The sequence below is a fragment of the Lepisma saccharinum genome, chromosome 27, assembly GCF_977018435.1.
Source record: "Lepisma saccharinum chromosome 27, izLepSacc3.1, whole genome shotgun sequence".
NCBI lineage: Eukaryota > Metazoa > Arthropoda > Insecta > Zygentoma > Lepismatidae > Lepisma > Lepisma saccharinum.
This window is the reverse complement of record NC_139255.1, coordinates 31,776,979-31,800,803: the sequence shown is the minus strand read 5'-3', so window position 1 is coordinate 31,800,803 and position 23,825 is coordinate 31,776,979. Positions and strand designations below refer to the sequence as shown.

Here is a 23,825-nt window from a genome sequence, read left to right as displayed (position 1 = left end):
CCTGGGGATGCTGGATGCATCTGTTGTGATCTCTGCTTCAAACTGCAGCAACAGTCCTTGCTGGGCTGAGACGAACGGTGTGAAAAGGTAGGGTAAGGGGCAGCTGAAAAATGAACAGGAAAACCAGACCAGATCGTTTAAAAAAAAAGGTAGGGGTGCAAACTGAAACGTTGCTTCTTGAATAATACATCCAAAATATCGCGAGTGAAGCGAAAATCTAGAAAATGTAAAAAAAAAATTGCAATAAAACGCAAGGTATATGGAGGGGGGTTAAGTTTAAAAGTTAGTCTTTAAAATAAGCAATTTCAAAAGCAAAGCACTAGCCCAAAGGTTATTCGTTAAGTTGGGGACGGGTTACCGTGGCGAGAACGATAATAATAATAATAATAATAAAAATAATAAATTGATAAAGGACGTTATCTTCCCGCGGGTGGTGACGATCTTGCAACAAATGAAATGTCCCGTCCTCTGTAGTCAACGTTGACGGCATTGGAGGAGGGGGGGAAGTAATTACTTTAGTGTACAATGGGTAATAAATTGACTAAAAAAAACAAACATGGCGTAAATACGAATAAACTGGGGGTTCGAAAATGAATCAAAACCACAAGGGCAATAAAGTCATCTATATGTTCCTTCACGACAGCGTGAATGCTATGGTAATAACAGGCGTTGCGATTAGGCAAAGGTATCGGTTCAAGCGACGATTTATTTCGAGAATGTAACCGATTGTAGGTCCCAGTACGGGCGAGCGTTACAAAAAATTAACTTCCCTACGTGAATTTAATTTTTTGCCCCAGGCAGGTGTGTCGTATCATGCCCAAGGCATGACTCGAATCCGGGACTCCGGGCGTCATAGTCCAATCATTTCATAAAATGGGCCCGAGTATGAAAGAAGCTGGAAAGAGCTTCTTTCAAGCAAATGCCACCTGCGATCTTCAGAGGATGTAAAAATCCGCTGATACGAATTCTTCCGGAATCGCAGGAAAGATACTGCAAACTCAGCTTCACGCTGAAAGCACCGTTATTGAGAGACGCGGTCTCTCAACGGCCGAAGTTCGAATTTCGTTTAAATAGCTTGAGAGAATATTTCCCCCGCCAGTCGGTATCTGAAATCTATCGCGTGCACAGTTAGTGCCTCGGAATTATAAGAGTTGTTGAACTAAGAAAGATATGGCGTGAATAGTTGTTACCGAACGTTACAAAAGGAGTTACAGCGAGGAGTAGTACAATATCGGAAAGGAGATTTATTTCAGGAGAGTTTCATCAACGAACCAGCGAGTCGATCGTCACTTCCAGATCTACAGGTAACGAACGTTCCTCTATCCTTGTCTTTCATTCTCTCACACCCTTGCCAGACCAGTCAATTGTAGTGTTTAAAGTTAATCGTGAGTGTTCTTATTTCACGGGGCTAGCCCCCTTGCTTGGTTAAGTGTAGACGTAGCTTTTCAGAGTTATACCCCCCTCTTACGATAACACCTCTCGCAGCCAAATAACCTCGAATATCAGGCTTCACATAGCCTATCTACGATCCCTTAATTTAAAAACAATCAGACTTTGTACGATTTCATTTTTGAGCCATATTTCGATTTTCTAATATGCATGAACTACACCACACAAGAGCAGGCAACTTTTCTTATGTCCAACTTATATTATCTTTCTTCTTCTCAATCTACTTCCCCTTCTTTTTACTCTTTACTAAAGCTAGCATAATCTCACCTAATGTGATTGTTACGTTTTCAATGTCTGGGCGTATATATACGCCACCACCTACAGTAAAATCTAGTCCAAGAAAACACAAAGAATATAACAACAGCACATTGCGGATGGCATATATATAAAAAAGTTTGTTTCAACGAGGCTTGACCAGATATTAATACCAGTACAGAAGGTAATTTCACGTCCATGGTAACAAAGTTAGAACCCACCTCACCTTAAGAAATACCGTGACGTCACAAGCGGTGGTGCTCCACGAGATACCCCTGTCTTGCAGCAATGGCCCTGCCGCGAAGTTTCCATTGGAAGATACTGCGTTGAAGAACACATTGGTCCAAACAATCATATTCCTCCTGACAAGCTTTCCAAAGACCCTCAATTGAGCAGGGCCGTCTGCTTCCCAAGGCTCGTTTCAACAACGGAAACCCACAAAAATCCATGGAAGAGGCATCGGGGGATTTCACAGGGATGTCTGTAAAGGGGATGACACGAATGCCTGTTTCACGTGCCATCCTATCCATGTATGCCTGCGTGGACTTTGCCGTATGACTGGAAGCCTTGTCCTGGTGGATGACAACACGAGATGTATCGCTGCCATAGAGAGAAGGAATATCATGTCTGTACAGTGGCTCCAAAATATTCATTTGGTAATAGGCTTAATTTATTTTAGCCCTTTTTTCCACTCTGCGCAGTGGAAGTTTGCCGTTAAGGCAGTAACCACCAACAACCATGAACCCGCGTGGAAAACTTTCAGCACATTCACGTACCCACTCAGATCGACCTATTGCATCACGTGGACAATAGTAGATGGTCCTTTTTTTAACACATCCTGACAGATACACCCATGCTTCATCCAGGGACACTACATACTATGACGGTTATTGTCATATGGTATCATAATATTACAAGAATGTAATGAATGCTGAGAACATTTAAATATTTTACTTACGTCCGTAAACCGGTATATTACGAAGTTCAGATAATAACGCTAGATGGCACTATTTGTAATTCATTATAAATTGCAAAATTCTTAAATCACATTGTACGTAAATGTTATTTCGAAGTTAAATTCAAAGTCATGGTATTGCAAGTGCCTTTATAACAAGTTTTAATTTCTGGTTGTTGAAGATCTGATTGTCATAAAATTTACCGCCAAAAACAGTTTGCTTTCGCTATGCACAAGGACATTTTGATGTGTCGGCGGCTGCACGCAAGGACAATTTGCAGTGATGGCGAAAACCTATAAAATTTACAGCGTAATATTCTCCATTATTGTGCTTGAATAAAATAACTATAATCAATTAAGTCTTTATTACATTAAGATTATTAATACATACATATATGAATATTTGTACTTAATATTATGTTCAGTAAAACTTCTTGTGTCACGCGGAAAACGTGATGTATAAAGGAAAAGAGAGGGACGGGAGAATGGAACGATGAAGGAAGGAGAGAAATAACGGAACCATGTGGGAAGGAATCCTCACTGATTAACTTACGGAAGATAAGTGTCCGACAGTGAAGGAATGTACTGCACTTTGTACAACAGGAGATCGGCCGTTGGATCGAGCAATGAATGGAAGTAAGGTGATGCGATTAGGCAGTTCCATGACAAAGGTAGGGTGTGAAAAGGATCACGTGACCCACCGTTTCAGGAGGTAAGCTGCAGCAGTTTAATCACTTTAATGAGCTCATGTTTATATACTTCAAAGGTAGATCTACCTAAAGTACGTTTCAAATAAAGCATGCTAGCGTGTGTATCTAGTGTGGAAAATAAATCGAAAATTTAGCGTTCCGTATCTCGTGGTTGACAGCTAATGGCGGGTGATGCCGTTACATGTAAAAATGGAGTTTTCTCCAATAATTTGAACATGATCTGATACAATACATCCAGAGAACCTTGAATAAGTGCTTATCCTTATAATTTTAAATCTGGGTAATAATCAGAGACAAAAGGTATTTTATTGCGTCTTAATTTTTGAAGGTCACATGTCGTAATGCAGGCATGTCGTCGGCAGAAAGACGAATTAGTGAAAATTTTGCATGGTTAGTAAGAGATGTGCAATCGCATGGAATTGTCTGTGTATAATTATCTGAGTTAATTATATAAACTTGACGAATTATAACCATGAATGAGGCAATGTTGCCAAATCAGACACACGGTGAAGATATTTAATTCTAATTCAGCTGTTCGTACTAAATTAAGTTACGAGCTGAGTGCAAGTGAATATATAAACAGCTCCTCTTAATGATCAGGGAGAGGTGTAATTTCTCATGTGAATAAATGTTTAATTATTTCGAAACTTCTATTTCATTCTATATATGCTTACAAAAATCGGTATGTGATAATTGCATGTTAACATATTTTAATAGTGTGTGTTTTCTTTCAGAGGGAAGAACTTTGTGTGTCTTGCCAAAGTAACTCATATTATTTCATGCTTGTAATTGGTATGGCAATCAGCTAGGGAAAGGTCAGGTTGTTGGGTTACTACAAAATTTGGTATTCCGTTAGACAGGTTTGAACGGTATGGAAGTAGGCTGGATAAAACATGTAAACTGCATCACATACATTTGTACTAGCTCTGAATTTGATATCCAAGACTGAGTTATAAGGTGGCTGACGAGCATACTCTTATTTGTATATTGATCTTATTGAGTAAACTTATATTGTTCACATAAAAGGAATCCCTTTCGAGGTCAGTTGTCCTCCACAGTATATAACAAATCAGCGCTGCCGGCGTTACTAGGTAAGATTCGTGGGAGCTATCTGAAACATAAATTTGAAGTTGCTGTAATTTTGGTGTTGAGAGGATTGTTTGGATGCTCTCATGACGTGATTGGTGCAGGTGGCCCTCGCCTCTGATTACGGAGACATTAATTGGGTTCTGGACCATCTTAAAAGATTATGAGACTCAATGATTTAGTTGTTGCGGTGGGGAACAAATAAATCTGAATAATAAGTTTGAACAATAAGTTTAAAAAAAAAAAAAAGTGGGAACTGAAGAGGAACCCGTTACTTTGCATACCGTACTTGCCTTTATCAGGGAAAGTAGTCAAGCGTCAAAGGAAGGGACTGAGTTAATGAAAGCAGAGCTGTTGGCTCACACTAGTGAACTGGTGGGCAGGCTTCATACTGACTTAAACGAAACTAACCGATCTATGGCAGAGTTGAAACTGGACACGTTAAAGACAAGTGAGGGATTGCATGACCTGACACTGTGTGTGTCTCAATATAGAATTGAGTGCATGAGTAGGGCAGAGGGATTGGAGAAGAAATGTGATGCCATCGCAAAGAGGTTAGACTTAGAAGTACAGGGTATGCAAGTTTCCATTGACCAACTGAAGTCTTATAGTGAAGCTAGTATTAGATCTTTAGAAGGACGGATTGTGGATAAAGTTGTAGATAGGAAAGTTCCATCAGTCCAGATCCCTAGGGTGTCTCAGGTGGTAAAAGCTGTCAGTGAAAGTGAGTTGTTGGAAATAAAAAGGGAGTCCCCTTCAACCTCACGGCCGGTGGTTAATATTTCTTCTGAACATCAGAGTAGTAAGGTTCGGTGGTAAATAATGTGCCCGTAGAAGTTATGGTTACGTTGCGATCTCTTGAGGAGTCGATGGATAGGGTTGATCAGGTTCTGGCCAGATGGGAACGGCGAAATACCGGTAATGGTCGTGACTTTGGCGAAAAGCAGAGTAAAGTTCAGGTAATTGATCGGGAAGTGCCGGATTTTGTGGGAAGGAAATTTGTAGAGAAGGCTACGTCCACAGATGATTCCGATACCGTACCTGGTAGGTTGAGTAGTACAGTGAAGCCACTGGCGGGCATCAGCGATTCCTGTGCAGAATCTGCATCTGACACTGACAGACCGTGCAAAAAGAGTTTCGTTTCAAACAGGAGAGGTTATATTAAAACCAGGCATAAAAGGGCTAAGATCAGTAGGTTTCAGGGAACAGGAAAGGATCAGGAAAAGTCGAAGTTAGGGAAGGTGGATCAAGTTGATCCTAGCATTAGTCTTGGTTTAGCTCGAGGGAAACAATTTAGTATCAAGCCTCAGGACTTATTAAAATTTCCCAAATTTAACGGCTTGATCACTGATATAACTCCCACTGAGTTCCTTGAAAAGGTAGAGGAACTCTTGGAGTTGTATGGAGTTGACCAAGCTCAATATATAAATTATGTTCCAAAACTCCTAACAGAAAGTGCAAAACTTTGGTTTTCAGAAAAGAAGTCGCAACTGATTTCTTATGACCTATTCAAAACTGAGTTTATCGGTCATTATGAAAGCTCAAGGTGGCGAAGTTCCTGTCTAGCTAAGGTTCTGAGCTCACCGTATCAGAAAACATCTGAGGAGAGCGTGTTGCTTTACTTCTCCAGGAACTTCAAGTTATTGCGTTCCATCCAACCTAAGGCTGAGGAGTCCCATATTGTGGCTCAGCTTGGCGCGCTTTTGCCGTACAAGTTAAGGGAACATTTCGTAATGAAAGACATATCGTCTTTTACAGAGGCTGTCCATGTTATCGAAAATTTTGAATCACTTAAGGATGCAGTTGTCAAAAAGGAATGGGTTCTTCCCTCCAAAAGTAAAGGGATAAAAGGGGGAATAAACAAAGTAAGGGTTAAGTCGCCGAGTCCTGAAAATAAGGCTAATCTTGACTCTCGCTTCCCAAAGAGTTCATCCAGGGGTGCATGGAAAGATTCTCAGAATAGTCCGAAGACAAAACGGCACGTTTCAGGCAGGGGTAATATGTCTAGCGAATCTTCATTGGGAAACGAGGAGGAACTCACATCGTAGGAGGTGATGTGGGTTTGTTTGCGGGTAATCCTCCCAAGGATCACAGGCCTTCGACATATACGCGAGTTTGTAGGGAAGTAGAAGACAGTTATCGAGGAATGGATCCGATGTTTGAAGACAAGCTATTGATAGGAGACAGCTTGTCAGTCAGGTTAGCGCAAACAATTGGAAATTACAAAATCACGTTTGACGAAAGAGGCTGCCGAAAAATAGGTTGGGCGGTAAGTGGGCAAACCACTGGGCAATTGATTGACAGGCTTCGTTCATGTCCGAGGTTGCCGGACGCAGTGATTGTTTTGATAGGAACAAATGATATTCTTCAATTCAAATCGGTAGAGGCCATCACAGAGAACTTGTTGGAAATTTTGAAACTGTTGGGGGAGCGTACAAAAGAAATTAACTGGTTGACTTTGCCACCCTTGGCACGTATCATGCGGGACAAAGACTCAGGCATCTGGCGGAAATGGCAGGGAGTCAATGAATTTATAATGTCGTTTCATAATGGTGAAAACGTAAAGGTTCATGATATTGCTTCTCTGTTCTTTAATGATCAGGGAGCAATTAAGGGGAATTTGTATGAAGAATATTTGGGTAATCCTTCTCGTGGTAAGGTAGACAAGGTACATTGGAATAAGGATGGGATAACACAAGTTATGAATTTCCTTCAAAGAAAGGGAGTGTTCAAAAGTCTAGGTAAGGTGAACTCCATCTGTGGTACTCAGTTCGTGGTAGAGGCGGAGGTTCACGCCATTGAGGAGTATCCTAGTGATAGTCGACAAATATTTAAGACGGAAAACCGTCAGAGGTCCCTTACCAATGGGCAGGGGGTGAGGGCGTAAGGTTTCAGCCTGCCATATTATTTGTAAATATTGTTGACAGCAGTGAGGAGTGTGATTTAGATGATGCCATGAAATTAGTTACCCCAATCAATGCTGGTCCGCAAAGTGGTGCATCAGCTTTGATTGACGTTACTATTTTAGGAAGGCCATATGTAGCCCTCTGTGATAGCGGTGCTGAGGTCAGTCTCCTTGAATACAATACGTGGAGATCGGTTTCGTCTTTAAGTTCTAGGCCCAGGTTGGAGTCTGCCGCCAACATCAAGCTAGTGGACTACTCTGACACAAAATCAAAATCAGTTGAGGGTATCACTAAGTTGTATATTAATTTGGGGGGTTATGAATTCTATGTTCAATTAGTTGTCGTAAAAAGGTTAAGTGTACCTATAATTTTAGGTTTAGATGTCATTTATGGTATTCAAGGGGAATTAAATTTTAACAATGATGCGTTCCTCTATCGAACTCCCAATGGTAGGGCACTCCAAAAATTTACTCCGCTTATTGAAACAGGCAGCATGGAGCAGGATGTGTCAGTTTCTAAGTTGGTATTAAAAGATGTAATTTCAGGGAACGATGGGACTAATTTTGCTGAAAAGGTGAAGGACTCTCTGAATTTGAAGGTTAACCTAAGTTCACGTTTCATTGATATGATCCTTAATTTTGAACCGATGTTCTCAGAGAAACCGGGTTTATGTGGTGAGTATGTTCATCGAATGGAATTGGATACCAGCGTGCCAATAGTTGCTAGGAATTACTCAATACCTTTTGCATATAGGGATAAGGTCAGGGAACATTTAAGTCAAATGTTAGCATGGGGAGTAATTGAACTCTCAGTTTCTGAGTATCGTTCGCCCCTGCTAGTCGTCCCGAAGCCAAATGGGGATATTAGACTGTGTGTGGATTTGAAAAAAATACATCAACACGTCAAACCTATGCAACTCACGCCAATGAAAATCAATGATTTGCTGACGTCTTTCATTGGTTGTCAATTTTTCACATCGCTAGATTTGGGAAATGTGTACTGGCAGGTTCCGTTGCATAAAGATAGCAGAAAATATACAGCATTCGCATTCGAGGGGATCCTCTACCAATTTAAAAGGGTTGTATTTGGGTCGGTCAATGGTACGGCAGTGTTCGTCGACGTTATGAATCGGGTGCTTGGGTCATTCCTAGAATTCGTAGTGGTGTACGTGGATGACATCATTATTAAGTCAAAAGATTTTGAACCTCACCTCAGGCATGTTAGTCTGGTGCTTGAGAGATTGAAACGTGCAGGTTTCACTTTAAAATTAGAGAAATGCAAGTTTGCGGTTACGGAATTTAAGTTCTTGGGGCATGTGGTCACGACAAAAGGGTTTAAAAAGGATCCCTCGTATGTTGAGAGCATCGTTAATTTGCGTAGACCGGAAAATTTGAAACAGCTTCAAAGAGTTTTAGGGTGTTTCAACTGGCTATCCAAATATATTCCCAATTACGCACTTGCAGCACAACCTCTCTATGAATTATTGAAGCATAAGTCTAAATGGCATTGGTCAGGGGAAGCGGAGGAAGCTTTTAAGCTCCTCAAGACTTTAGTCGTTCAAGAAGTAACGTTGAATTATCCGGATTTTGACCACAAATTATATATCCAAACGGATGCATCTTTAATTGGAATTGGTGGTTATTGTTACCAAATTGTGGATGGTAACATCAAGCCGTTAGGATTTGTTAGTAGATTGTTGAAGACGTACGAGAAGTCTTACACGTCCACAGAAATAGAGGTTCTTGCCATATTGTTTACGATAAGAGAAATTTTCTACGTTTCTCAAAGGCAGACAATTTGTCGTGGTGTCAGACCACAAGTCGCTCACGTGGCTCGAATCGGCTCACTCTTGGAACTCTCGTTTAACCAGTGGCGTACGCAAGGGGGGGGGGTTACCGGGTTTAAACCCCCCCCTTGAGCTTTTGAAATATTATGGAAAATGCTGTAGAAAAAAATAAAAATGGCTAATTTATCACAGTCAAAGATCTGCGACAGTAATAATAATAATAATAATTTGAATTATTATTCCCATGCAGCATGAAGAAAAACACAACATTCCAAACACAATCTAAGCGGCCGCAAAGTTCAAATTTGAAATTCTTTTTTGCAAGAAGTCGCGCAGTGATTTCACATCCCCTTGTGAACTCTCAAGTGATGCTGAGTCTACATCCACATCATTAAATAATGTTGAAGAAGTGCTTTGTGAATCACCTAGAAGTGATCAATGTGTTGGAATGTCTATAAACTTACTTTCCAACGAAAACATAGACTCAGTGGAATTTAGCAACATGTATTTTCGCGCTTCATCATCATCCTGGGCGAGTTCCATAGGTAAAGGTAATGTAAATTCCCCCGTGCATATAGCACCGAGCCATGAAGGCACACGTAGTGGTGTGGTGGGCCCCAAAGATTATCGATCTCGAACTATTTTGCAGGTGATGTGATCAGCACCATTCTCCGGCAGCCTTCATCCCCCAGGGTTGCTCTCAGGTACCCATTGCTATGAGGCTGGGTGCGGAGACAAGGCTGGATAAATTCCAACCAATTCTGTGAATCGAACCCGGATCTCCCACGAAGTTGTCAGACTAGATCAGCGCGGCTCCTTGAATGAGTTTCATATTTCAATTATTTCAATAAATTTAATATATTTGCTTCTTTTTATGGATTTTCTTCACACTTAAAATGTCTGACTTATCATATACAAATAACCGTTGACTAGACAATTATTTTGTTACAAAGAAACAAAAGAAATGTAATTTTGTTCTATTTCTTCCATAAATAGCAGCTGCATTAGTAGTAATTATTAGTAGTAATTAAACTAATTAATTAGTTAATTATAAGAATTATTAATTATTATTATTAATAATTAAATAAAGTATAATAAAACAATGTAATGTGAATTTGTAGAAAGTTTTCGAAATAACACCCCCCTTGATGAAATCCTGCGTACGCTACTGCGTTTAACGAGATGGTTCATACAAATTCAGCAATACTCATTCAGTGTGCATTATTGCAAGGGGGCGGATAATGTTTTAGCGGACACACTTAGTCGAAATTTTCCAAACATTCCGGATTCTCAGTTCTTGGTGAACGTATCTACGGTTATGAAAGCTGCTCGAGAGTTGTTTACCAAAGAAGAATTGATAACTTTGAAGCACAAGGATATAGGTTTGCTGGAAATAATCAATCACCTACAAGGAGTGGTTCAAAAGATAAAAGCTCGTTCTAGGTCCTGGAAACAAACTTACTGTTTGAATGGTGGCGTACTCTACATCAAAGACTTCCATGACAATTCACGTCACAGAATTTGCATTCCCGTAAACTTGATAGGAAAGGTCTTAATAGCTTGTCATGATGACATGGGGCACTTTGGAGTTGCCAAGACTCTTGCAATGATCTATCAGACATTTTATTGGAAAGGCATGAAATCTGATATTAAGTCGTACATTAAAGATTGTGATATCTGCCAACGCACCAAACCTAATAAGCATCCGGCCAAGTTCGTTGCTAGGTCACAGACAAACCAGGCCAGTTGTTATTTATCGATTTGCAAGGTCCCTTTGCACTAGGACCAAGGCGTGAAAGATTTCTTTTTACCATGTTGGATGCGGCCACGAGATATTTAGTAACATATCCGGTCGTTAACAGTAATGCGGCCACAATTGTAAATAGATTAACCAAAGTATACTTTGTTCATTTAGGTGTACCACAAAAGATAATGTCTGATAACGGACCACAGTTCAAATCTAAAAATTTTCAGGATGTCATGAAAAGCTGGGGAGTACAACTCCTGTACACTCCTGTGTACCACCCGTGCTCAAATTTAGTGGAACGGTATCACTTGGAATTAAATCGGCTGATGAGGGTACTATGTATGTCCAACCATGCCAAATGGCCAGAAAGGATTCCAGAAGCCCTTAACTTCCTCAATGGTTCAATCTCCTCTCAAACGGGTTATTCACCAGCTGAGTTGAGGCTAAACATACAAAAGAGTTTGACAAAAATACCGTTGTTGGGAGTAGAAACTAATAAGCTCACGTGGGATGAAAAATTGGTTATGGCAAGTTTAGGCAGTATCAGCAAAAGGCGGGAAAGGTTGAAAGTACTTAACGCAAGACATGTCACTAATCCTGTAGTTGACGAAGGTAAATTGGTCTTTGTTAAAAATCAAGCGCAGAGTGGTATAGGGGATAAAGTTATACGAAAATATTGCGAGCTCTTTGTCAGTCCTTACCTTTGCGTAAAAAACAACAAAGATTCTACACTGTCTTTGGTAGATTGTATTAATGGGGAGAAAATAGAGAACCAATCTATTGAAAATTGTAAAATATGGATTTGTTCCGAGGACAAGTTGATGGTATGGATGAAAAAGTTATCAGATTTGGGTTTAGAGGATACGGAAAAATGGTTGCAGATGATGAGAGATAGCATCACCCAAGGTGTTGCCATTAAGGGCAATCAAGATGAGGTTGGGGGTAGTGAGGACTGAGGTTTGGAACATTCTCCTGTGGGTGAAGTGAAATTTGTACCTGCGGCGGGTAAGGAACCAAGTAGGTGCAGTTCTGCGGCGCACCAGCACAGGAGATGTGGGCCTGAAATTTTCTTTCTTGGGTTTGCAAGGGATTTCCTGATCTTAAAATTTTGGGCATAAATGGCAAAGAAGGGTTACATCTGGGGCACGCATGGAGTTCTTCCTTCCGGTAAGGAACAATTGTATTGTACATATTGTATTTATATCAAGATTTTATAATGTAATCATGCGAGTGTATGTTTTAGGTGAATATGTCCTGACGAATGGTTAGGTCATCTGGTGTAAATGTAAAATATATATATTTGATGATGTACAATTGTCGAAAAGGGTCGAGCCCCTTGTTGGGCGCCAAATATGACGGTTATTGTCATATGGTATCATAATATTACAAGAATGTAATGAATGCTGAGAACATTTAAATATTTTACTTACGTCCGTAAACCGGTATATTACGAAGTTCAGATAATAACGCTAGATGGCACTATTTGTAATTCATTATAAATTGCAAAATTCTTAAATCACATTGTACGTAAATGTTATTTCGAAGTTAAATTCAAAGTCATGGTATTGCAAGTGCCTTTATAACAAGTTTTAATTTCTGGTTGTTGAAGATCTGATTATCATAAAATTTACCGCCAAAAACAGTTTGCTTTCGCTATGCACAAGGACATTTTGATGTGTCGGCGGCTGCACGCAAGGACAATTTGCAGTGATGGCGAAAACCTATAAAATTTACAGCGTAATATTCTCCATTATTGTGCTTGAATAAAATAACTATAATCAATTAAGTCTTTATTACATTAAGATTATTAATACATACATATATGAATATTTGTACTTAATATTATGTTCAGTAAAACTTCTTGTGTCACGCGGAAAACGTGATGTATAAAGGAAAAGAGAGGGACGGGAGAATGGAACGATGAAGGAAGGAGAGAAATAACGGAACCATGTGGGAAGGAATCCTCACTGATTAACTTACGGAAGATAAGTGTCCGACAGTGAAGGAATGTACTGCACTTTGTACAACAGGAGATCGGCCGTTGGATCGAGTAATTGATGGAAGTAAGGTGATGCGATTAGGCAGTTCCATGACAAAGGTAGGGTGTGAAAAGGATCACGTGACCCACCGTTTCAGGAGGTAAGCTGCAGCAGTTTAATCACTTTAATGAGCTCATGTTTATATACTTCAAAGGTAGATCTACCTAAAGTACGTTTCAAATAAAGCATGCTAGCGTGTGTATCTAGTGTGGAAAATAAATCGAAAATTTAGCGTTCCGTATCTCGTGGTTGACAGCTAATGGCGGGCGATGCCGTTACATGTAAAAATGGAGTTTTCTCCAATAATTTGAACATGATCTGATACAATACATCCAGAGAACCTTGAATAAGTGCTTATCCTTATAATTTTAAATCTGGGTAATAATCAGAGACAAAAAGTATTTTATAGCATCTTAATTTTTGAAGGTCACATGTCGTAATGCAGGCATGTCGTCGGCAGAAAGACGAATTAGTGAAAATTTTGCATGGTTAGTAAGAGATGTGCAATCGCATGGAATTGTCTGTGTATAATTATCTGAGTTAATTATATAAACTTGACGAATTATAACCATGAATGAGGCAATGTTGCCAAATCAGACACACGGTGAAGATATTTAATTCTAATTCAGTTGTTCGTACTAAATTAAGTTACGAGCTGAGTGCAAGTGAATATATAAACAGCTCCTGTTAATGATCAGGGAGAGGTGTAATTTCTCATGTGAATAAATGTTTAATTATTTCGAAACTTCTATTTCATTCTATATATGCTTACAAAAATCGGTATGTGATAATTGCATGTTAACATATTTTAATAGTGTGTGTTTTCTTTCAGAGGGAAGAACTTTGTGTGTCTTGCCAAAGTAACTCATATTATTTCATGCTTGTAATTGGTATGGCAATCAGCTAGGGAAAGGTCAGGTTGTTGGGTTACTACAAAATTTGGTATTCCGTTAGACAGGTTTGAACGGTATGGAAGTAGGCTGGATAAAACATGTAAACTGCATCACATACATTTGTACTAGCTCTGAATTTGATATCCAAGACTGAGTTATATGGTGGCTGACGGGCATACTCTTATTTGAATATTGATCTTATTGAGTAAACTTATATTGTTCACATAAAAGGAATCCCTTTCGAGGTCAGTTGTCCTCCACAGTATATAACAAATCAGCGCTGCCGGCATTACTAGGTAAGATTCGTGGGAGCTATCTGAAACATAAATTTGAAGTTGCTGTAATTTTGGTGTTGAGAGGATTGTTTGGATGCTCTCATGACGTGATTGGTGCAGGTGGCCCTCACCTCTGATTACGGAGACATTAATTGGGTTCTGGACCATCTTAATACTTCCAGCGGTCTCCTGCCAGATGGCGTTCGTAGAGCTTCCGACTGTTGGTCTTCCTCTCCTGGACATGTGAGGCACGTAACTTATGAACTTGAGCCTTGTGCTTCCGCACAAGTTATAAATCTTGGGCTATGATGCGATTCACAGTTGCAGGGAAACACTGCACTGCCTGTGCAATCAGGCTTTGTGTTGCACATCGCACCAAGGATCTCACTTTCCGCACAACATTGCAGGAACGCTTGGGCTTCCGATATGTCCGAGGCTCACTTTGACTGGTTCCAGCAACAGGTACAGTGCAAGCTCTATGGCGATTCAACACTGCATTGATGCCCTTCTTTGACACATGGAATGCTTTCATGTGGCACTGTTTAATTATCTGGCTATAACTATAACCTGTGGCCGCGCAGGCTCAGTCGGTAACGCGTCTGACTACCATGCTCAAGGTCCCGGGTTCGATCCCCGGCCGGTTCAAATCCGGGAACTTTTCTAACGGTGGAAGCGGCCCCGGCGCCCACCCAGCGTCGAATAACATGGGTACCTGGGGGAAACCCTGGGGGGTAAAGGTGGTCAGGGGCGTGATGCTGATCACATCACCCCCACTCACGACCGGATCAAGAAAGTGTGGGGCGTTAACCCCACACCCCTATACGCCTTCATGGCGTGGTGCTATGCACAGGGGAACACTTTACTCTTTACCTTTATAACTATAACCAACGTTGGAAAGGGCACAGATGTACCCCTCCCAAAAGACTGGAATTTTTGGTGCCATATAAACACTCACACACCAACCATCGTCTTTGCAAGTCAACACACAGTACTTTCATCCTACTGGCTCTGGCTGCTCTGTGCTGTGCCTACGTGCTGCTCCCTTGTGATCGAAATCGTTACCATCAACGTGAAACAACCTTCTGTATAATGATATACTTTGATATCAGTTCTTTCAAATTTCATCTCTCACATTGGCAAAAATACTCTTCTGGAGTTCGTATATCCTACAATTTATGTTGAAGGAACTTTAACATCACTAGGAGTATAATATTTTCATAATATTGATAGTTCTAAGACTTATACGGTATAGCTTCATTGCTTGTGTGATTAAATGTTACATACTGCATCACTTGTGAAAAATTTGATTTCACGGAAGTTAAAAACAGGAACCATTATGGAATTTAATGTAATATTTTTATAAATGAAATCTCAACTACTATATGCTGTGAATATTTAAAGACTGTATATCAGAGTTTCCCAAACTTTTTTCATTTCACGGTGCCTTTAGTGTTCAAATATTTTTCTACGGTGCCTAAGACAGAATGTAGACCTATTCAACACTTGCAATCCTCAGTTAGTGTGGTTAGGTCACTTGCCTGTTAAAAAATAAACATGTCTCAAATTCAGAAACATTTTATATGTAAAAAGTACTAAATAAGCACATGTTTGGAACAATCGTATCTAAAACCATGCGCAGACTAACAAGTAAGTGTCATTTCAGTGAAAATATTGGAACATTTCGTGGCACCCCAAGGCACCACGGTGCACACTTTGGAAACCACTGCTGTATACAAAAAAACAGAAAACAGGATCTTACCTTGTACTTCAATGATTAGCCTGATTATAAAAATACACTGTGAAAGTATTACCAAATACATATATGTATGCAACATTCACCTGACTAGTTGGCAATGTGCTCCCTCTATACACCATGCCTGTCGTGATGTCCGTAGATCCCAGCTTCGCACATGCGTGTCATTGGCTGTAACAAACTGCGTACAGTTTTGATGTGGATTCCATTTGCCAGTTGTGAATTTTGGTTGTCCTTTTCCTTCTAATACACCAGAAGACACCATCTGGAATCATCAGTGTGCATCTTTATTACAAAACGAATCTTTAAAAAAAACTACTTAGAACCTTTTTTTGTGGACAGACATCCTAATCAGCATTTAATGTCATGTTTGGTAAATCTTCCTGAAATTTTACTGATCCAATATTTCTATAATATTCTGTCTAACTTCCATAATTCTGTCACTTCGTTACATCTATAAATCATAAATTATGGATGAGGTGCCACCAGTTTGAACCAACACAGATACATGAACATTGTAACAATTTAAATTTGTTCAAAAACAGTTATGAATGTTAGAATGAAATAATACCTATGTAAAGATATTATATTTCCTACTAGAATTTAACAACATTCATATTTAGAACAAAATAGAATAGTCTTCGTATTTGCACCAGCCCCTGTGGCAGAGTGGTTAGCACATTGTGCTACGATGCCAGGGTCCTGGGTTCGAATCCTGGCCTGGGCATGGATGTTTGCGAGTGTCCATTCATCAATTTCATTATATCATCACTCATCCCCATCTTCACAAATTAACCAAAAGTGGCACAAACAGCAAACTAAAATAAAGCAAATCAAAATTTTAAAAGAAATCTTCGTATTTCCTACAGTGATTTTCAATCTTGGTCTACTCAACCACTTACTTGTGGACAATGCGACTCCCCAATGGCATAGTGGTAACAATGTCATTAGTATTCCAAGTGGAAATTCTTAGCTGAGGGGATAGCTTGTAGGGATGAACATGGAAAAAATGCAGTAGGGAGGAGGGGGGAGTTTCTTATGCAAATTAACCTAGCTGGGTTTATGTTACTTTGCTATTTTTTTTTTAATTGGGGGAATCGTATCATCCTCACTTCCAATTCAAGCAATGTCATCTTGGTGGAGGCACATTACACAATGGCTCAGAACTCACTTTAAACTGTAGATCCAGTCTATCTACAAGGGCAAATCGAAAAGTCTTTGCACCTAACTTTTTCCTAGCTTGTTATAAGTGTTATTACAAAAAGAAGATATACGAACGGTGCAGTAGGCTTTTCTTGGAACGGCCCTATTGTAACTTCTGATTTCTTCCATGGCACGGCAAAGATAGTCCACGCCATATGAGCAGCAAAGTGTTGTTAGTTTTTATGGTGCAAAGGACAAACAGCCACAGATATCCACAGAGAAATGGTGCCAGTGTATGGGTAAAAGCTACTGTTGCACACTCTCCCATCTGTGAGCAGCCATTAGGAAAAAGCATCAGGGTATTCGTGAAGTGAGCAATGTGTTCTACCTCCATGACAACGCGAAACCACACGTGGCGAAAAAAACAATCGCCAAATTTCAGTCATGGGGGTAGGAGATTATGGAGCATCCCCCACACAGCCCAGACTAGCCCCCAGTGATTACCATCTTTTTTTTAGTCCATTGAAGAAGTTCCTGGCAGGACAGAGGTTCACGAACGACACTGAAGTGCAGAACGTTGTTCATCGTTGGTTCCGTGATCAGCCGGCCATCTTCTATGCAATGGGCATATCGAAACTTGTGGTACGGTGGGACAAGTGCCTCAACAGGTGTGGTGATTATGTGGAAAAATAGCAAAAAGTACATAGAAGATTGTGTATATCTTGTTTTTCTTTTATGCTTTGTAATCTGGCAATAAATAGATAGGCGCAAAGACTTTTTGATTTGCCTCCGTAAGCATAAAGTGGACTTTGACAAACTTTTGAATTGTGGACAATTGAAAACAAAGCAACTAGGGATGGGTCGATATGAAATTTTGGGTGATACCGATAAAGTACCGATATAAAATTTACCGATACCGATAACCGATATTCTACCGATCCGATATAAAATTAGAAATGGCCCTTGAAGAACCTGAAAGGTTCACTGACCTCTTTAATAAATGTGTGTTTCAAGGTGACTGCAGTGCAAGATAAATTGCATATTTAGACATTTACTTTTTTAGAAAGTAGGGCATGGATATTATCCATAAAAATTACAACAAAATGGCAGAATTTTGCACTAAATTATCAGATAATAATCGATAAATCGGATCGGTAAAATAATCGGTAATTTTACCGATAAACCGATACACCGATATGCCTATATCGGCCGATACCGATAGAGTACCGATTAATCGGTCCCATCCCTAAAAGCAACAATACATACTTTAATGACACAAATTAAATGTTTATAGATGAACAAAAATACATGAAAACAATATAAATATGTGACACACACACAACAAAGGAATAGAGGAAGATTTGATTGATTGATTTTATTTTATATTACTTCACATTTTGTGCCTCTTGGCTAATTTGCGAAGATGGGGATGAGTGATGAAATTGATGAATGGACATTCACAAACAACCAAGACCGAGCGGGATTAGAGCCCGGGACACCTGGCATCGCAGCACAATGTGCTAACCACTCAGGCACAGGGTCCGGCGAATAGAGGAAGAGATTAACAGCAAAGGCAAATGGATTCTGGCAAAGTGGCAAAGTGTGAGGAGATTGATTTGGAACAAGGTCATATCAAATTCAAGAAAATAATGACTTGGTTTATTTTACTTCACTTTTCTGCCACATTTGGCTCATTGCGAAGATGAGGATGAGTAATGAAATTGATAAATGGACACTTGCAAAGAATACTGCACAGACCAGGATTCAAACCTGTCAAGAAAAGTTTACAGCAGTCAGCTCACGAGAAGATCCCAAAACGAGGGGAGACGGGGTGCAAAGGCAAGGACCGGTCCATTTGCACATTTTAGGGGTAGGAGAAAGTTTCCGCTGCGGTTTAGTGTCCTTTTGGAAGTGCGTGGGAGTTGATTTGTGTCAATCACACAGAGCATGTGTCTGCGGCAACAGGTTGCTGCTCTTTTGTATTTCTCATCCTGTGTACAAAGAATTTAAAAAATCATATACGGCAACGACTTTAGGTTTACCAGATGACAAACTTTACAAAAGAGGACATTATTAGATTGCAAAAAATTAACTTTTAATGAAGATGCAGCACTTCGAACACATGTTTTGTGCTTTCTGGTGTTTTGGTGAGCTTACAGATCACACACCCCTGTAACACAATTTTACACTGTTTTCGTATAACTAATAACAGGCCTCATTATAGGCAAATGTTTGAATATTTTAATATTTATTCACTGTTCCCGTAATATAATATGGTTGTGAAACTTGGTCTCCTACTTTAAATGAGTAACATAAATTGGCATTATGCCTCGGAGTTTTTCTTCCAGGCCTAAAGTCAGGAAACCATTTTTGTAAGTTGTCACTAAAAACACACGTTTGAATTTTGGAATGGTTCAGATCGCTGATCTTCACTTCACTACTACCATGTAACAACCAAGAGTACAGCAGTTAAAAATTACTGTTTATTTCTGAATTCTGTTATGAAACTCAAATCAAAGTAAGCCACGGCGTATCGCAAATTCTTACCTATTGTTAGAAACTAGTGCTCACCACAAGCCACGGTAGATATCGTAAATGCTTTGAAATCAAAACCTCACACTGCGAGTGTCGACAACAGAAGAGACGCAAAAGTTCAACAACTTTTCTTTGTTGGAAGAAAAATTTCTTGTCTTTGCGCTTGCAACTGAGAGTGTTGTATTTCTTTACTATGAAATTGAAAACGGAAACAATATTAACAATTATTTACAAATAACATTTTGTCACTAATCTTGAAGTTAAGCAGTTGTCTTTATCCCCGAAAAGAGGATATTTCCAAATTTTCCTAAAAACCTGCTCGGACCATTTGTAGGAACCGAAAAAGAGATTTTGTCTGGGTATAAGGGGACATCTGGTAACCATAGAAGACTTGCATCGCTGCACTGATTCAGCGAGCCCACATGTTTTTCTCATTCAGGGTGCACTCCCCCAACCCTAATAGTGGAGTTGCCTGTTGCTATTTCACTGCACTTCCGTTTGGGATCATCTCCTGAGCGGTGAGCTGTACCCACACGTATGTATGAACCAGAATCTCACACTACAAAGGAGAGGGCTGTAAGCAGGATGCAGGCAATGGAGATGACATTCCTAAGGAGTACACTTGGGAAGATCTCATGAATATGAATTTGAATTTTAAATTTTGGGTTCATCAGCACTTAGGCTATTTTGCACCCATCACATTATACGGGGTCCAGCCCCTTATCATAACTAAAATAGCATAATTTCAATGTCGTGTTACTAAAATATTAAAATATTCTGACTTTCATTAAGGGGCACTCAGCACACACAAGGACAAAAAACAGGACAACACACACAAATTTATACTGGCCATAGTGCGTCGCCAGAGGTTCGTTCGTCTGCAAAATGCAGTCCAGGATGTACTATGTGGAAATGAGGTTTACAATTAGGTGTACTACGTGGAAGGTTATCCCTTACACCCCGGAAGATCACAAGCAGTGGCGTGTACTGAGTCCAAGATCTGGGCTATCTCACAATGTCACGTGGTCGTAGGCTATGAATAGAAATATGTTTACCAACTCCTAAGAAATCAAGTTGCCAACTCATAAGAAATCAGGTTGCCAACTCATAAGAAATCAGGTTGCCAACTCATAGGAAATCAGGTTGCCAACTCATAAGAAATCAGGTTGCCAACTCATAAGAAATCAGGTTGTCAACTCGTAAGAAATCAGGTTGCCAACTCGTAGGAAATCAGGTTGCCAACTCGTAGCAAATCAGATTGCCAACTCGTAGGAAATCAGGTTGCAAACTCATGAGAAATCAGGTTGCCAACCCATAAGAAATCAGGTTGCCAACTCATAAGAAATCAGGTTGCCAACTCCAAAATCAGCATCATCATCTCACTGATATGAATAATATTATTTACAATTTCTGATCGATTTTTCTCCTGTATTTTATTCTCTAGACTTCAGGCTTCGCAGATAGCTTAGCTAGCCTAGAATATACGCTCCTGATCACAAGAGACAGAGCCACTTTGAAGACCATACACACACAGCAGTTGATCTTTAATATCATCAGCAAAGGTCTTGGGTTCAAGCCCAGCCTGGTTATGGGTTTTCTATGTGAGTGTGTCTTCATCAATTGCATCTAATCAATACTCATCCCCGCTGTGACAATTAGACAGTGGCAGGAAATGAAAGTAAACAAAAGGCTTGATATATGCTTCCAGAGCAAAAAAACTAACTCATGTCCTCCAAAGCAGAGAGACTACCAAAATGAAAGAGAACAATCCCATACATACCTTGCATACTGTAGAACTCTCAGTAATATCCCAGAGCAAGAAGTGATTATCAACAATAGTTACAACCTTATTTCCTTCCGTTGGGTGGAACACGGTGCTTTTTATATCCTGCCCATAATCCTCTGTATCAAACTTGCACAACAACTCAACCGACGAAAGCGATGAACTTGCATCTTCATTCATGGATGAATCGTTCATCCAGTCAGGAATTCTCCACAAAGCACTCTGCATCGAGCACATACTTTCAGCTAAAAATAATAATAATTAGTACAACAATCGAAGGGTTAATTGCACATAACAATGATAATAAGACTAATTTCTCCAGATTGACAGAGCAACTTTGCAATTAACTTTCATTGCATTCTTAGTTGTTTGGACGTGTGAAGTACATCAAAACATTGAGCAAATAAAGTTTAGGAATCCAGTGTTTCACTTACTTTTATTCTTGGTTTTGGCACATATTCCATTCTTTACACAATACTTCAACTGTGTAAACAGTCTTCTTCGGATCATATGTATTATTGATATGCTGTTTGCCTACAGAATACAAGTAAGTGAAAACTTATCACTTAACCGACACTCCTGGGACTTGGGGACCCAACAGATTTTGTTTTGCCTTGCACTAAGAAATGGTTGGCCACAATGATGTGACTGACACAGTAGTCTCCTAGTGTTCTTTTTGAGTGGTTAATGTTGTGAAGGTACTAAATGTGACAAAATCAACTAACATTGGGTCCCCAGAACCCAGGTGTGTTGTTACTGTTACTTTTTGTGTTAACGTGATTCTTACATGGACCTAGCTAAATCGGATTTCTTCTTTATCTGTAAACTTCTGCTGTCTCTAGAGGAAGAACGCCAATACATATTAGCTTCCACATGGGATGAATTTGCAAGCATCTGTAATGCTTGAGTGGTTGGTTTGGTTTTTGGGGCATCGATGAAGAGACACTCACAAATAACACACATGCCCAAGCCCCCGGGTTCGAATCTGGCCTGGGCACGGATGTTTGTGAGTGTCCATTCATCAATTTCATCATATCATCACTCATCCCTATCTTCGCAAATTAGCCAAAAGTGACACAGAGGGTGAAGTAAAATAAAGCAATAAATCAATCAAGCACACATGGCCAGGCCAGGATTCGAACCCAGGACTCCTGGCATCATATCATGCTGTGCTAACCACTTCATCATGGATGTCGGCTAACGATTCATCAAGTGTGATCAACTTTTCAGCATGCATAGTTGTTGTGTATCGTAGTTACTTATATCTGAAACGCAACATGAATGTGTTATGACAGATTCCTAGATAGAAAGTTGTAAATAATTTTTTATAGCCTTTTACTCTGACGTTGCATATTTGGTACACTAATAAATATATCATAATTACTCCAACAAATCAAACCACAGGTGAATTCCTTGCAGCGTGGTTTCTATCAGGATATGTGACGAACACAATCACATGAAAAACACGGTTTCACATATGACAGTGTTGCCAGGTAAACAAATTACAGAAAACATGACACCATCAGAAAAAAATACTACTACACTAGACTCTCGCTAATCCGGCCCTCAATAGTCCACCCTCTCAGTAGTCCGGCCCACATCTGGCCTGTAGTCACTCAAGTAGAAATGATGGGCACAACAATGAATTATCGTGTTCAACAATGTAGTTAGTTAAAAATGTTAAACAATGCTATACATACGTACAGTATTTGATTGATTTGTTGTTTTAAGTCCACTTTATGCACAGTAAGGCTAATTGGGACTGGACCTACAGTTTAAACTGGGATCCAAACCACTATGTGCCTCCAACAGGAATCGAACCCAGGACCCCTTGATTACAAGGTGACGACGCTACCACTGCGCCATCGGGGAGGCCTGTAAAGTATTTGAAATTGTGACTTTCTTACAGTAAAGTTCAGTACATACTATGGCTTCTAAAAGGAAACACGTAAAGTACAGCCTGTATAGTCCTTATGTGTTTAAACTACATAGTAGTATATAATTTACGACCCTGTCAATAATTCGGACTTCCGCGACTCCGGCACCCATATGTGCAAGGAATGGCCGGATTAGCAAGAGTCTAGTGTATCTGTAATGTAATAATACCAGCACATGAACACTTATTATACTGTTTTAAGTAAATTAATGAAGAATGGGACTTCTTTAATGTTAATAACACAGACTTCAGAAAAAGGTACCATTTTAAATCCAATTTTAAAAATATTTTTTTGGGTGTTGCAGATCTGCAAAGTTAGCGAAAAATGGGTTAAATCCCAACACAGGTATAAAGCATGAGTCACCTATAATTATCACCTGAAATATTTCGTGAACAACAATAAATATTGAAAAACTGCTTTTGCAGATATAAAGGTATGAGAGGGGCTCATAAAATCTGGACACAATACGTAAGGAAGTAAGATTTTCAACACAAACTCAGTTTTTTTTTATGGAAACCCCCTTTTATTTTTATCTCACTTGAAAGTATGGAAAAAATCATTAAGGATGGTGTT

At 39.7% G+C, this 23,825-nt stretch overlaps 1 protein-coding gene across 1 annotated transcript in view; it reads right to left on the bottom strand.

The window, feature by feature from the left end:
* LOC145980028 (EARP-interacting protein homolog) overlaps positions 1-23,825 on the bottom strand; it is a 48,838-nt gene that overhangs the window by 14,305 nt on the left and 10,708 nt on the right. Inside the window, exons 4-5 of the mRNA XM_083112998.1 lie at positions 21,313-21,560; positions 15,941-16,119 (exon numbers count right to left, since the gene is read on the bottom strand). Of these exons, the coding sequence (XP_082969124.1) occupies positions 15,941-16,119; positions 21,313-21,560 (427 nt within the window). The remainder of the gene's footprint in view (positions 1-15,940; positions 16,120-21,312; positions 21,561-23,825) is intronic.